A 14956-nucleotide genomic window follows, 5' to 3' on the forward strand; every position below is an offset into this window, starting at 1 on the left:
AACTCCTACACACTGGATCTAAAAATAGACTAGACTGCTGTAACACTGTGTGAAATATATCCTTTGCCTTGGGATACGAGTTAATGGCATTTCTATTTCCAGTACTATCTGTTACTAAATTGAGATTTGAGCCCATGACCTGAACAAAGCTGAAGACCCAGAGAAAATGTTAAACCATTCTGGGATTCTCTAGGTACTACTGTAAATATATTATACTATTGATACTAGATGCTGTCAATGCTAAAGCATACATAGGGTTTTTAGTATGCCTTAAAAAGAAACTAGGATGGGAGATGAGTTTCCAAAAGGGATATTTTTAGTAATGAATTATTTTTCTCCTTTATTTTTATGCTTATTAGATTACCCTGAAATGCAATTGTAAGTATCTATTTAAAGTAATGTAGTAAAGCATAGTCACAACTGGGTGTAGTAGAAATTTAAATTGAATGAATCTAAAATGTTACAATATGCTATACTACAATTCAATGGCGAGGCATACAAAGTTAGAACAGATAATATAACATGTAGAGTTAATGATCAGTGATGACCTGTGTGAGCTGTTATTTAGCTCTGGAATGTTTCAAAGGACACATTAGGTTTTTAAAAGTAGAATGTGTTGTAAAATATAGAAAGCTCTTCAAAATTATAATAGGCATAGCATATATAGTGGCCTATTTCTGAGGCATTCACTCACATGAGCTTAGAGCTCATTCCCAGTTTAAAGAAAATGCTAAATGTGGAAACAGAAGAAATATTCTTTTAGGAAAAATAAAACAAGAGTTGATAAGAAATACTACCAAGAGCATTACAGAACTAAAGCATAATTACACAGAGAAAACAGAGTTTTTCCCATCAGCACCACTCTGCCTACACTTAGATCCATTCATTAGTGAGAGCTGACTTTATAAATCTCAGTAGAGATATGCTTCCAATTATAAAGTGACATGTGCAGTAGTGTAATTCATTTTGCTGCTCTGAGTTATTCAGGGAGTTCTTAGCTGTGCATGACCCTGAAGCAATTCTAGTGTTAAGAATGAACCAGGAATTRTACACTCTAATTTAGGAGAAGCTGCTTTCTTGAATGTGTGAACACCTGGCTGTTGATTCTCAGTTCCCATGGTTATTGTGCTCTGTGGTGAATTGCTAATGTTTCTGTACTTAAACTGAGAGCACTTAGAAGATGAAGAAGTTTGTAACAAAGCATYGGCTTTATGTTTTCTTTAAAGTATTATTCTTTTTTTCAGAAATACCTCTCTGAAAGAAATAAGAACCATCACTTATTCTAATGTTATTGAGATTTGCTTTAAAATAACATAATAGAAGCATTTAAGAATATGGAATATGCATCTCATTTTGAAACGTRTACAAACATGTATTATTAGTACTTAGAACATCTCTTATTTTGGTAGAATTGCTTCCATCAGCAGTAGCTAATGTGAACATCAAAGACATTAGGAAGTTCTGTGAAGTGTATTCTTAGTTATGGCTTTGCGAGGCCAGACCCAATCCAGCTGTTCATAACAAGATTGTCAGATCTTTACTAATAAAAGATAATAATTTCCAAATTCACTCAAAGCTGAATATATGAGTTTATATATTGGAAAAGATGAATTAAAGGGAAGTAAGTGGCTTCTGATCTCAGCTGAAACTGTATAAAGCCCGAGGAGCTGAGCTGAAGTCAAGAAATTTGCAGCATGCTGGGAGGTCTTTAAATAAGATAAAAATCTAGACCACTATGTTTGGCTGTCGTTCAGGACATATCTTTAATTCTGCTTTATCTCTTTCCTCTTTATCTCTCTCTAAGCTCATTATATGAATGTATTCAAACTTTTTTATTATTAAAGCTGGTCAGTTTAACCCAGATTAAGCATATAAGCAGCGTACTTCAGAAAGTAAACATGAAGGAACAGATTTTTTTTTTTTCAGAAGAGATCAGCTCTTCCTTATCCCCCCCAAAAAAAACAAACCCAAACCCGAACAAACAAAAGAGAATTTGAAAAAAAAATCTTAAGCATTGACTTGTGAAAAAAAAACTGTGCTCACATTTTCAGAATCTTGSATTAATTCTTTTTATTTCCTGCAGATGAAGTTAGGCCAAGTTTATACATTTACCTTTCAAAAAATGTACTCTGTTTCTCATTTAGCTATGTGTATGTGTGAAATACACCCAGTTAAACCACATGCGAAGTGTGCTTTAGGGGARCATGGAAAATTCTTAAAAGTAAATTGACTGTAGAACTCCTTTGAGTTGAAATTGAAATGAAATTCCTAGTATCTTCAATGACATTTCTATTGAAAGAAAAAATGTGTAGTCTGAATCATTTGGTTATGTTACTACTTCCCCATCAGCTGGTGACATTTGTGTACTACATTCACCCATTTAATATTGCTTGCTTTTAGAAGAAGCTTATTTCCTAAATAATTTTATGTTAAAAAAAAAACCTTTCTGAATCTAAACCATTTGGAAAAAAGTAATTTTGTTTTCCTGTGTGACAAAACTGTTGTCCCAGCAATGTTCTATATTGAACACCCATCAAATACCTGAAGAAACCCTTGGATGAAGAATGTCACTCAAGTTCTGAGATACTAGATCTCAGGTAACATGATAGATAATTTTTTTTTCTCATTAATTATCATTCTTTTAAGATTTAAATCTGAAGTAAATACGTGTGTTGTCTGGCAGTGTTGTTTGTKTGACCTAAACATGTACGACATTTTTTTCTGCTTGTTCAGTGAGAAACTGTTTTTTACATCATACCTTTTTTTTGACACCAAATTGATCATGAAAATAATAGCAGCAATATAGTTTTCCTTAAAGCAGAGGGCCTTCTCCTTTCTCCTGAGAACTAAACGGAGACAGTTTCAAAGCTCTGTGTCCATCAACTAACTGAGAGAGGATTCCCTGTGCATCTAAGTAAAGAGAGTATGTCCATCCCCTGTCTGATTCCCAGGTAAGAAGAATACATATCTTTAGGGAAAATATATATATATATATATATATATATATATATATATATATAAAATTTGAAAGATGTTGAGCAACAGTCCCCAACAGCAGACAGCTGTTAGGGCCTGGAATTCTGTCTATAAAAATGCTAATATCTCACTTAGACTTGCCTTTCGGAAGGTATTTAATGATTCGACTAAATGTGTTTGCTTAGAAAAATGACATCTCTGCAAGCATGACTTGTCCATTCCTCTTTAGCCTTGATGGTATTCAGTATTTGGTTTGCAATGATAGTCCAAGTCTTGTAAAATGTCCAAATTCTCATCACGCTACATGAAACTTGAACTACCTCCATTCTCATTATATCCAGAASAGTATATTCACTATAAAAATATTTGAAAGCCTTATTTTGGACAAATCCTATAATATTCCTGTAAGAAATTCCATGTCTTTATCAAAGTGTAAACTCTGATTCCTCTAATATTTGAAACCTAGGACATGCACAAAATGAAAACTTTCAGATACAGAAAATAATCCCAAGAATGATTTTCTATTGAGAAAGCATATGTTATAGGAATGTAGTCAGTGGGCTAAACAAAAATAACAAAAACCATTTAAGGAAAAAGAATACTCACGTTTAAGTATATTTCTTCTTTCTAGCTCCTCAACAGCAGGTCTTTGGCTGAGTCGCCTGCGGAAAAACACCAAAATCACATTTTGTACCATGCCTGTTCTTTGGAAAAATGTGCAGTATTCTGAGTTCTGGTTGGTGTTTTCCTCAGAGGAGAAAATAAAAAATCCTTCTCTGAAACTCAGGAAAAAAAAATCTGGCAACAAGAAGATGCTTTGTTGTTTTATTCTTCCTAAATGTCAGCAATGCAGGTAGAAGTTCTCTAGTTTGCTGTGCTGTCAGTGAAATGCTGTCTTACAACACGCATCCTTTTCCAATACTTTCCAGACAGTCTGTTGAAACCAGTGCCATCCAGCAGTTAAATTCAGTCTTGAGAGGGTATTTAAGGTTGTTATCAAATGAGTTTCATAGTCATCTTCCGTAGCTATCACTGCCTGTATCTTTTAGTCTCACGCAGCAGCAGGTTTCGTTTTTTTCTAGTATCACCAGTGATGCATTGTGACAAAACGCAGCCTTGCTAGAAATAAAGGTTTCCTGTTAAAGCTTTCCTGTGGTTCCCTGACTACCCAGCTAACAGACCAATCCAGCAGCTATCCTTCCGCCTGGTGCATAAAATTCGTGTGCTGCTCACAGCCTCATGCTGTCTGCACAGAGTGTCTTAGGCAGTTTCACCTCCCCTTTCAGTAGTGCTGCCTCAGGATTGAGTCTTCAAATCATATGATCAGTGCCATAGCGATTTTATTCTGCATAATAAATGAGACTTCCCCACAAGACATTGCTAATATCTGCAGAGAATCTCAGGTAATTGAACCCCTCCCCTAGYCATGCACATATGCTGCATTTGCTGGCTTTCAAGTAATAATCTAGCAAGCAGATTGGGAAGAGTTATGCTGCTTCCTGGCCTGCGTTCTGGCAATGTTAAGGATTTTCATTGTCTGCTCTCCAGCAGATGTTAAAAGCCAGAGCCTGAAGTTCCAAAGGGAGAAAAAAAATACTCAAAAGAGGGATGCCACTGGAAAAAACCCTGCTSTACTACTTATCCATCTGTTGCAGTTAAAAATAATAATTATAAAACTCTATCAAATGCACAAGATTAAAAATGAAATAATAGATTATAAAAGAAACAATAAAAATACCTAACTATATTTTTTCCCTGATTTTTAAGCCTGACCAAATACACTTTCAAGAGCAGCTCTGTATTCATACATCATGAGAACAACAGGGCTCCTCCTTATTCTTTTTAAATTAATTTTCCCRAGATAGTAAAAGCCAAATTCTGGCCCCATCAGCAGTAACAGGAAGGTATCAGAGCCCCTCTACCTCCTTCACACCAGAAGAAAAGGCAGCAAACTTCAGCACTTGCGCTTGGAAACAGCCGTGCCCCAACTCCTGTCCTTCCTACATAGCACCTGGTGCTACCTAAATATTTCTTTGAGTCTCCAGACTTCAGAGTAATGGGCCTCATACTCCATCAGCGGCATCTGTAATGATCCCAGCTGAAGTGGGAATGAGGCTGAGATGGATTCTAAAGGATTGCAACGTGTATTTTTAATTCCCATCACCCCTTTCACTCTTCCCTCCTCACTCCTTTCCCTGTTTGTCTCAGAAATCTGCTCTCTGGCTAGATTTTGTTTGACAGAGATTAACATGCTTTTAATGGTGTAAATCAGGGAAGAGCGGCTAATGCAGCCTATCTGCAAAAGAAAGGTCCAGTGGACCTGCTGCTTACATATGCCTCCATGTGTGACAATGCTCCCAGGTGAGGTCTGTACATTCTCCCAGGATCAGGAGCCCTGAAAACTGGGGGATTAAAAAGCTAAAAGAATGGCTAAAGCAGTGTGAGAATATGTATTTATATGAATTCTCTGTATGATTTTATGTATATTCACATATATACAGGTTACAGTATTTATTGTGGTTTGCTTAAATCTTGTTTCCCTTTCAACATGGATAACTACGTGGCAGGTGCTTCAAGACAGTAACATGTGGCTGCGCACACCCTCYATCTTACCTACAGCAAAAGGTGAATACAGGGAAAGTCGCAGGTACATACGTGCTTACATATGAAGCAGAAGAAATAACATTTTGGATTTTGTGTTTTTCAGAGATATGGACCSCATTCTCTAGCTTTTTCTCACAACCATGAACCTGAAAGTGGTCTGCCTTAAAATCCTAATGGGAAATCAGAAGCTGAGAATAGAATGAAAAYACCAAACCCAACAGAGATCATAAAATGCTCGGACGTGACAACCCCCAATGATGTCTGCTGTTGCCGGGCTGCGAGGACATTTTGTTACATGATTTGTCCTGCTCAGAAGAGCTTGGTGTCTTCCTGGAAATCTGCTGTGGGTCTGTGTTGACCACAGCAAGGATGAGGCTCCACACGATGCCTGAGCCCCCATGCTCACAAGTGAGAAGGAGCTGGAGAGCCGACAAGGATTAGTGACTCCCGAGGCCTCCATGCCCAGCTGCGGATCGTGATGAGGGGCCACAGGTGGGAGCAAGGCCTGTGGGGACTCGTCTGCTCTCAGCACTGGGCAGGAAATCAGCATCTGAGTGCTGAAACCTACTCCTCTCCCCTGACTCACGAGCTGTGCTCAAGCTGCTTCCTGCGGGAGGTTTTTTCCCATGGCTGAATTCAAGCTTGCTATACATGGTCGCCCCGTACCAAGAAACAGGAGTTGGTGATGGGGATGTTTGTGCAGGTGTGTGAGGAGGCCATGCCTGCCAGTGAAGAAGGGGGACAGTGTGACCTGCAGTGGTGCTGAGAAAGTCCTGGCCCAGTTGGTGGCCCTCATGGTGCGTGCTGCTTCCTTGGGAGAGAAGGGAAGCCCCTATCCTGTGGGATATTGMTGCGCTCCACTGAAACTTGCCTTTGTCTGTGTTATTAGTAAGTAAAGCACAAATGTGCCCCTCAAATGGGTCCCTGCTAGGTCAGACTTAAGGGTAGTGCAGGGGTAGCTGCAGGTTGCATTTGTCCAGAAAAATGCATTTTTCTTTAATGGAGCTTTTTAGCCTTTTTTTTYTTTCTTTCTTTCTTTCTTTCCTTTTTTCTTTTCTTCYTCTCAAGCTGTTAAAACACAAAATTCTCCTAGTTTCAAAACCAGAAATTCCTCCTGTGCCGAGTTGTGAGCCTTTGTTCAAGAAGAGACTGTCCTATCTTGTGAACAGGCAGCTCAGAACCTGCCATGGGCTGGGGAGTTGACCTGGGAAGTGGCTTCCCATTTTTTCTCCCTGACTTGTTTGCAAGCAGCAGGTCAAAAAGCAAGAGATAGATGCTCTAGAGAGGCAGCATTCATATCTTGTTTGTTTAATGCAAATGCCAGCAGCACAAAGACTAAAAACAGACCTTGTGTTTCAGCAGGGAGCTTGCTCTTTGCTTCTGGAGGATGGAGCAGGCACTGACCCAGGAGCAACATTTGCAAAGGCTAAAAGCTGAGTCTCAAGCTGAATTTGCAGGGTGATCTCTGCCAGCTTTGCATGGAAAGGATTTTGGTTCAAAGACCTCAGGAAGCAGGGCCGTTGAGCCTCGCAGAGGCCTGATGTGGGCACCAAGCCGCTAGCGGGACTGCGAGGAGCCGCCTTGGCTGTGGAGGCTGCCTTGCAAGGAAGACGTCAGAAGGGTGAGTGCGGCCGGGCCCGCTGGCCTCTGCTTTGTGTTTCTGTTGCACTGTCACCCCGGGGCATGCGACCCTGGAGGGCTGGCTCAACTAGCAAGGTGGCTACAAACTCCTGTGGGACAACTGACGTAAAGCATCGTCTCTGTTGCATTGTGGTAATAATGTCTTGACATTTGGATTAAATTTAGGCGCCTATTTCTAGCCTTTAGAAAGAGCATCCAAGTAATACTGATGTATTCCTGGGATATATTAAAATCTAGGTTTGGGTATCCTTGCGCTGAGGGTGAGGCAAGGAAGCCCTTCCACAGAACAAGCCATTTTGGGGTGTACCATGAAGACTTTCTTAAACTATCAAATATCTTGCAGGCAAGCCCTGCTCTGTTCTCTGAGCTGCCKTTGTATAAACGTATTCACTATTAGAATAGTGCCATGGTCATTTACATTAACAGAGTGTCATATCTAAGGATGTGGGTGTGCCTCCCCCCTTAACTTCCACTAGGGGATGATAAAAATCAGAGTAAAGGGAGCTTGATCCACAGGACATCAGCTTAGCCGACTCCTAGCTTAAGAAAACTGAGCAGAACTGGACACACCAATATCACTTCCTTATAAATGGCTTTTGGATGCATTTCAGACAAAATTTGTGGTACATGTGTATGTCTGGATTGAGACTGAAGGGTTGAGTCAAAATGCAAATATTTTCTCATAATGGTAAAACAGTCACCTATTGTTTTCAGAGTTGAGAAGTAACAGTACTGACCTACTGCAGCTGTTCCATGCAGAGCAGATACAAGCCTGCAAGATCCAGGTGTTCTTCAGCTATTTGAAGTCTTGATGAGGTTCTGAGGTTTCTCATTTGTTTGTCTTCTCCAGATTACTTCAGAATCTTTTTATTTTCCTCAATAATTGCTTCTATAATTTGGGTTTAAGCAGATAACTAATGTTTATGTTTTCATCTCATGGAAGCCAAAGGCTTGGCCTCTGGTTTCYTGTGGAGTGTTCTTCCTGAGGGTGAAGGGAGCAGGTCCTTGCCTGTTAGCTCCCGGCTGTCTGTAGCTTGCACTGGGGCTGTGCGGACACGTCTGTGTGCTCTCCCGCCGCAGGAGCACACTGGGCGCTGAGATGCTGCACGTGCCTCGAGCTGGGGGTTCTCTCCTCATGGGGTGTCCGGTGAGGCTCTGAGCTTCCTGAATGTGCTGTGCCGCCTCTGATGTGTTTCCCTTGACGCACGTGTGCGGTGCATAATCCTGGCAAAAAGGCTGCCTGTGGAGATGACGAACACTGCACCACCAGCCCCAGCTGCGGGGAAGTCTCTCGTGGCCTGTCTGGTGGGGCAGCCCAGCCCACAGCACCAGGATCACCGATCCAACACCCGGCTAGGAACGTGTCAGTCACGTGCTCGTGTGCAGGCGCCACAGCCAACTCACAGAGGAAAACCACTAATTGCCGGTCCCCTCTGGAGCACAGGCACATGCTCGTGGGCCTCATGACTCTCACATGTGCCTGTGACTGACAATCAATAGATTGATATTTACTTCACAGTAAAATTGTCTCTGTCACGTTCAAGGCAATGGGACCAGTTTGGGTGATGATATTGGGCTGTTACAGGTGACTGAATCCTCAGCAGTCAAGGTTTGCCTGTGATAAGGATTCAAGAGGCTGCTATGGGACAATGCACTCAAATGTCTTTTGAGCGGAAGACCCTGCCAAGTTCCTTGTCCTCATATATAGGAGGTAATTCATCTTAGCAGCGTCTGCCCGTTGCAGGGTCTGCACCTCAGCAGAGTTGCTGACTCCAGTACTGCCAGTATAGGCAGAGAGCGTAGCGGGCAGCTGATGAGAGAGCCTGGGAAGAGGTACAGCGCCCGGGCACGCATACAGGCTCTGCTGGCCTTCAGCCTCCAGGACGCCAGCCCTCCTTTCTAGCTCTTCTCACCAGCCCACAGAGGCCCTCCACACARCAGGAGCACCCAGTGGGTATTCAGAATTTTACCACAAGGAATTCTGTACTCCTTGGTCATGGAATTCCTCATCCATCCCTTGAACGTATTCCTTTGGTTCTCAAATGTATTTTTGCGTAGTGTCTATTATACAATATCTGCATGATGTAGCTATGGTTAAAACTGCTTTTCTGCTCAGTTTATAGTGGAAGCCAACAAACGTACTTAGGAATCCTTCCTCTGTTCCGCCTTTGTTAGCTCTGCGCATAACTATTAGTTAGGTCGATGTATAACTCTAGTCCTTCAAATGGGCAGGGCTGGACACGTGTGTGTGCCACTGGGTCCTGCACTGACAAGTGAGGAATCAGTCCTCGTCTTGGCAAAGGAGCTGCAATCGCATTGATTTTTCTTTTGTGACAGGTAGTTTTGTAGCTGGAATCCGGGGGACTTTGGGAGGGAAGGAGGATCCTGCTCACTGGCGAGCGCCAGCCAGTGTGCGAGCAGGCAGAGGAAGGGCCATGTGCTGGCTCCACATAAAGCAGCCCGTGTCTGCTACTTGTCAGCAGGGAAATGCTCTGCTTCTGAGCTGCCATCTCTATTATCAGCACATGGTGTACGTTTCAGCAAGCAGTTTATTTTCATCCTTCCTATAAGTAGCTGTGAGGAGAGCGTGTGCCAGGGCTTTGACTCGCCCACGCACCGCACTGTGACAAGGCAGTGCTGCTTACAATGTACAATTATGGATAGTAGTAAATCCTTGGTAGGAGGGGCTTGCCTTTTAGAGGCTTTGCTCTATGCAAAATTAGAAAGCAGGCACTGAGGCACAAACTTTTTTTTTTTTTTTTTTTTTTTTTTAAGCCCTAAGGTTATTTTGGACCAAGTGAAAATGGGTGACATGCCAGCAATTCCCGTAATAGGATAAGAACAGTTGCTGCCATTCTGTGGTGGTAGGAGGCAAGAGAGCAGTATGAAAATGGTGATTGAGATGATAGGTTCAGCCAGTTGCATGCAAAAACTTTTCTGCTTTAAAATTACCTGATATCTGTGTCTATTTTATCCCACAGGCAATTTTTTATCCAAATAGGCAAGTTGCCTTTGTGTCCAATAGTAGATACTAAATGTATGCAGAGACCAAATGTGGTGCCTTAATTATGTATCTTGCTTGTTTGTTTGGCCTTTAGTTCTGTCTGGAATTTCAAAGCTGCAAATCAGCAAATGTTCAATTARTTGTGTTGACCCTCACCCTCCCAGACAATTATAGTTATCCATCACTATAATTTCCATAATGATAGAAGTCCTACAATGAGGACGTTGGATTTCAGTTGGAATAAAACTGCGTTCTTGTTCACTGCGTCCCTTATACTACCACACGCTGTCCCTGCATGACCTGTATCCTTGCGACAGGTTTGCTCTTGCTGGTGATAGGCTTTGTGTGGGCTAAAATACGCTAACAGAGCCAGGATCTATTTCTGTTACAGGAGTCGGATGGAGAAAGGCTGCAAGGTAATCACTCTTTTTACCACCTGTGAAAGTTCTGCTGCATTTGTCTCTTGGTTTCATAGTTTTCTTCATGGGTGAGGAAGAAAAACTAGACAGAGCTGGAGGACACAGAGCYTGTCTCTTGGTCCAGAGGCTCGCTGCAAAGTTTGGTGAAGATGCTGAGCATCCTTCCCTCGCTTATGTGCCTAAGTTCTGGTGTAAATGTGAATACTGATTATTTCCCAACAGAAGATTTCCCCTCCAGGAACACCCTTTTCTTCACTTGCTCCCCTAGTCTGCGATTTAAGATACTACTAGATAGTGGCTCTGCTCTGTCTGCAACAGAATTTAGGCATTTAGTCATTAGGGTGTTGAAAAGTACAACTGGTTATCCAGCCAAAGATACATTTGCAGGCTGGAGTTTGATGAGCATTTCTGTTGGTAATGATGTCAGCGTGAGCAATTAGGACCACTTGCTCTTGCTTCACAGGTAGACAAGGAACTGGTGTGGGGTAATCATCCAAGTTAAACTTAGTTCAGCAAGAAATGCTGCTGAAAGTTAGGTCTTCCAGTAGCTGTGCAAGTGGTGCCAGCTTCCAGTGCTACTCCTGTGCCAAAGGTTCATGAGTGCTCAGGCTGTGCATTGAAATGTATGTTGCGGGGTCTTGGAGAGTAACCACAGGCTGATTATAGTCTGGGTCACGCTGTGTGGGGCCCTGATGTTGCCGAGTTATGTTTCATTGCAAAGCAACAGATTTTCTCTCCTCTGAAGTCGCAGTAAAACTCTGGAGCCCTGTGTTCTCATGGGGGAAGCAGGAGGGAAGGAATCAGTGTTGCACTGCTCAGACTTGGGCAGGTCAAGAACAGGGGATTTGATATTTTAGGGCAAACAGATAAAAGGAATGATGTAAATCCCAGAGATTTAGTTCTTATTACGTTATGTGTGTATTGCCATTTATATTACTTTGATAAAAACATCTATCCCTGCCAAACTGATACTAAAACAATTCTGGTTGCAACTGCTTGAGCAACAATAGACAGTTTTGAAGTAGCACACTGCAGACCAGGAGCACATCTTAACCAGTGGTAGGGACCTTTATTGAGGGACTTTTAATACTCCTAGTGGTAATGTTCCTTGGTGTTTATGGGATAGAGATATTGTAAATAAATAAATTGGATCTTAACTTTTCTGAGAGGCTGAGGCTGGGTTGCCAGCTGTTCTCAAGTTCTGTATGAGAGACACAAAGTATCTGTAGGCTCATGACAGAGAGAACCAGGGCAGGGTGACACAGACTGCTAGACACAGAGGTTGCTAGTGGTTCCTCCCTCTTCATTTCATGTTTTATTCAACAAGAATTTGACATGTCTGTGTAAGAGGTGAGAGTGCAGTTTGGTAAACTGCTACGTGAGACCTAGTCCAGGAGTCCTGCTGGCTGCAGTGCTAGCAACAAAGTTCACCTATGAATAGGGGAGGACAAGACTGGCAAGTATGGGGTGATTGCTTTTTAAGGGACAGTGTTCCAGGCAGTATTGTGTGTGCTCTGTGCAAATGTGGGCTTGGATTATAGCACAAGAGATAGTTTAAGGTCCATCAAGTAAGGCTGCTTTGTATCAGTCAGTGTCCCCACATGTCTTTAATTCAGATAGGACACATACTGTTTCACAGCTCGTTTTAAGATCCTGTAATGCTGTGCACTTAGCCTCTAAACAGTTGCCCTATAAACAGATGCCACCACAATGTAGCACTGTGGGATTTGGGTCACTGGAAGAAACCACAGCTGGATTTTCAGAGAGCAGACAAAAAGAAACTCACATTGGTTCATGTTGTTTGTCGGGCTGTTCCATGTCCAAATTGTCCTCCACTCCTCAATTAATGCAGAAGCGCTTGAGCTTGGCCACACTTGTCACCCACGCAGACTGCAGACAAATCCCCCATATCCTGTGCACTCAGGAGAATATACCTCTCTGCATGCAGTATTAATATATCAGGGGCCCTTTGGCAACTTGCAAAGCCTTTGAAGCAACARTTACTCATCTGCAGAAATACTTGTCCTTGAAGATGTTGCTTAAAGCACCAGCTAGGATTTACCTAGGAGTCGATGGCATTGAGCTGTTTGAGCCGCAGAGCACTGAGCCCTGGCAGGAGAGGACTGGTTCCGCRCGCCCTGCATGGCCGTGTGCCTGCTTAATTATGAAGGGAACTGAGGCAGGCAGAGAGCTCCCCTGCCTTCCTGTAATCCCCACGGCAAAACTAAATGGAAGTGATTCTTAAAATTGCGAATGCTTCTGGGAGATCCTGTCCCTGCACGACTGCACACCTGCTATTAGATTGCAGAAATCTCTCTGGGATCACTCTCCCTGGCAACGTGAACACTTGGCAATTTTCTGCTGTCATTCACCCACACAGTCTCCTCAAAAGGATGGGGGTATCCCTGCCTCCAGATAGCACGTCACTGTCTGCTCTGCTATGTTCTGTTTCTGTTGTGCACGCTATTATTAGCCCAGCATTTTTCTGCTCTGTGCTAGTCCTACAGATTGCCCTTGTTGTTAACCAGGACTGACCTGATGTGGTTGCTGCCTACAGCATGCTCTGAATGCACATTCTGTTTCCTTGGTGCATTGTAATTTTTGTATTTTTATTTTTTAATCTTTTGCCTTTAAAAATACTTCTGGAGATAATCTGTTGGGTTTCTTGGTTGGTTGGTTTTTAATGCAAAAACCAGTCCTGCCATCAGCATGAAGAATTTGAGGAGAAATTACATTGAAAACATGGAAATATCACACATGCACTCTGGAAGTTCAGTCCCTTGGTTACAACAGGAATAACTTTATAGTTATTTCACCAGCAGATTTCATACTGCTCCAAAGAGCTGGCTCATAAGGTTATCCCTGTTGCACAGAGGACTAAAATGTGACAATGTACTTGCTGTGAAAACCAGACCTGTAGACCTACTCCAGAGTTTTATTCACTTCTCATAGTACATGGTATTTTATTTTTATTTAGTTAGTTTTTAGATAGGGCTGTATGTCAAGCATGTCAGATGATGCTAGAAGGCATGACACTGAGCATTACATATGGGCTATCTTGTCCTAAAATGCAGAGAGGGACTGAACTTAAAAATATGTTGTTCCCTGTGTTCTGTGTGCTCATCCTCAGTGCTTTCTGGGACTCTGTGCTTAGCTATGTTGTAAATCCAAAACAGAAGTTGCTGGCAAATATYAGGAAAAACTGAGCTTTTGAAATTTGGCTTCCTCACCTGAATAAAACATAAGAATTTAAATATTACAGAACATTTCATATTGGCATGAACATCTAGTTCTGATTTTACTGCTGTGATTTACTGTGGTGCAAAATATACTCTCTCTTATTGTCAAAGTACAAAGCTACAACAGAAATCTCTGTAAGGCCTTTGCGTCCCTGGGCAGGGATTCAATAACCCACGCCCTACCTGGCGGCAGAGCCGCTTTCGGTCTCCTGTGCAGCCCAGGGGACACAGGGAGCTGTGTGGAGCAGTGGGAGCTGGCAATGACTTTTCATCAAAGCCAGGACAGGCTCTCTCTGGGTGCCAATGATCTCCCATCATAGACTGGGTTTTTTGGGGGGCATTTCTGACACMTCAGGTAGAACTACTTTTAATAATTGATAGCTGTACAATATTTATTAAGTAGTGTTTGATTAAAAGCAAAAACCTTCTGTTCTGACTTGTTTTCACCCCTTCCCAGACCTTGTCTTCTAAATATTCATTTTCTTCTTTTTTCTTTCTTCAGGCTTCCTTCCCTAAGGCATTTCCATAAAAGTAGAACCTGTTCTGGACTAACACAGTTTTGCTGTATGAAAGCAGCAAGCCTCTGATTCCTGGGAGGAATTAAGGTCTTATCTTTGAGTCTGAATGAGCCAGACTAATAGATCAGTGGGAGGAGGGAGGAGTGGGAAGTGCAACCGTGCTTGGACAACCCACAGCTGTTCTGTGTTATCTGCAGTCTCCTTTGGCCATGAACCACTGGGTAGGGCCAGTCCTTGGGAGGGGGTGCAGAGCCCTCCTGGAGCACAGAGTGCAAAGGGGCAGATGACTCTTGTCAGGCAAGGGAGAGCGACAGAGCCCTGGCAGTACCCGCTGGGGCACTYGCTGTGTGCCCTGCAGCACTGTGAGCGCAGCTGAAGCCTTGTGCAGCGTGCACGCCCCTCTGCCTACCCATCCAGCAACACACAAAGAGCTTGTGGAGAAGTGCTTTCTTACTGCTTGGTATTCTGCAGTGAGTTCACAGCAGCAGCTTTAGGGAAATTCATTTATGCCCAGTCTACATGTAAAGTCTTTTTTTCCTGTTTGTTTCTTTGGGG

General features: G+C 42.6%; 1 protein-coding gene across 2 annotated transcripts in view; it reads right to left on the reverse strand.

Moving 5' to 3' along the window:
• Positions 1–14956, reverse strand: part of PHACTR3 (phosphatase and actin regulator 3) — a 97687-nt gene that overhangs the window by 4663 nt on the left and 78068 nt on the right. For both annotated transcript variants that reach the window (XM_026041930.1, XM_026041929.1), the window contains exon 9: positions 3583–3638. In XM_026041930.1, coding sequence (XP_025897715.1) covers positions 3583–3638 — 56 coding nt within the window. The remainder of the gene's footprint in view (positions 1–3582; positions 3639–14956) is intronic.

This window comes from Nothoprocta perdicaria, unplaced genomic scaffold, assembly GCF_003342845.1.
Source record: "Nothoprocta perdicaria isolate Ctin4 unplaced genomic scaffold, notPer1 scaffold_3, whole genome shotgun sequence".
NCBI classification, from domain to species: Eukaryota; Metazoa; Chordata; class Aves; order Tinamiformes; family Tinamidae; genus Nothoprocta; species Nothoprocta perdicaria.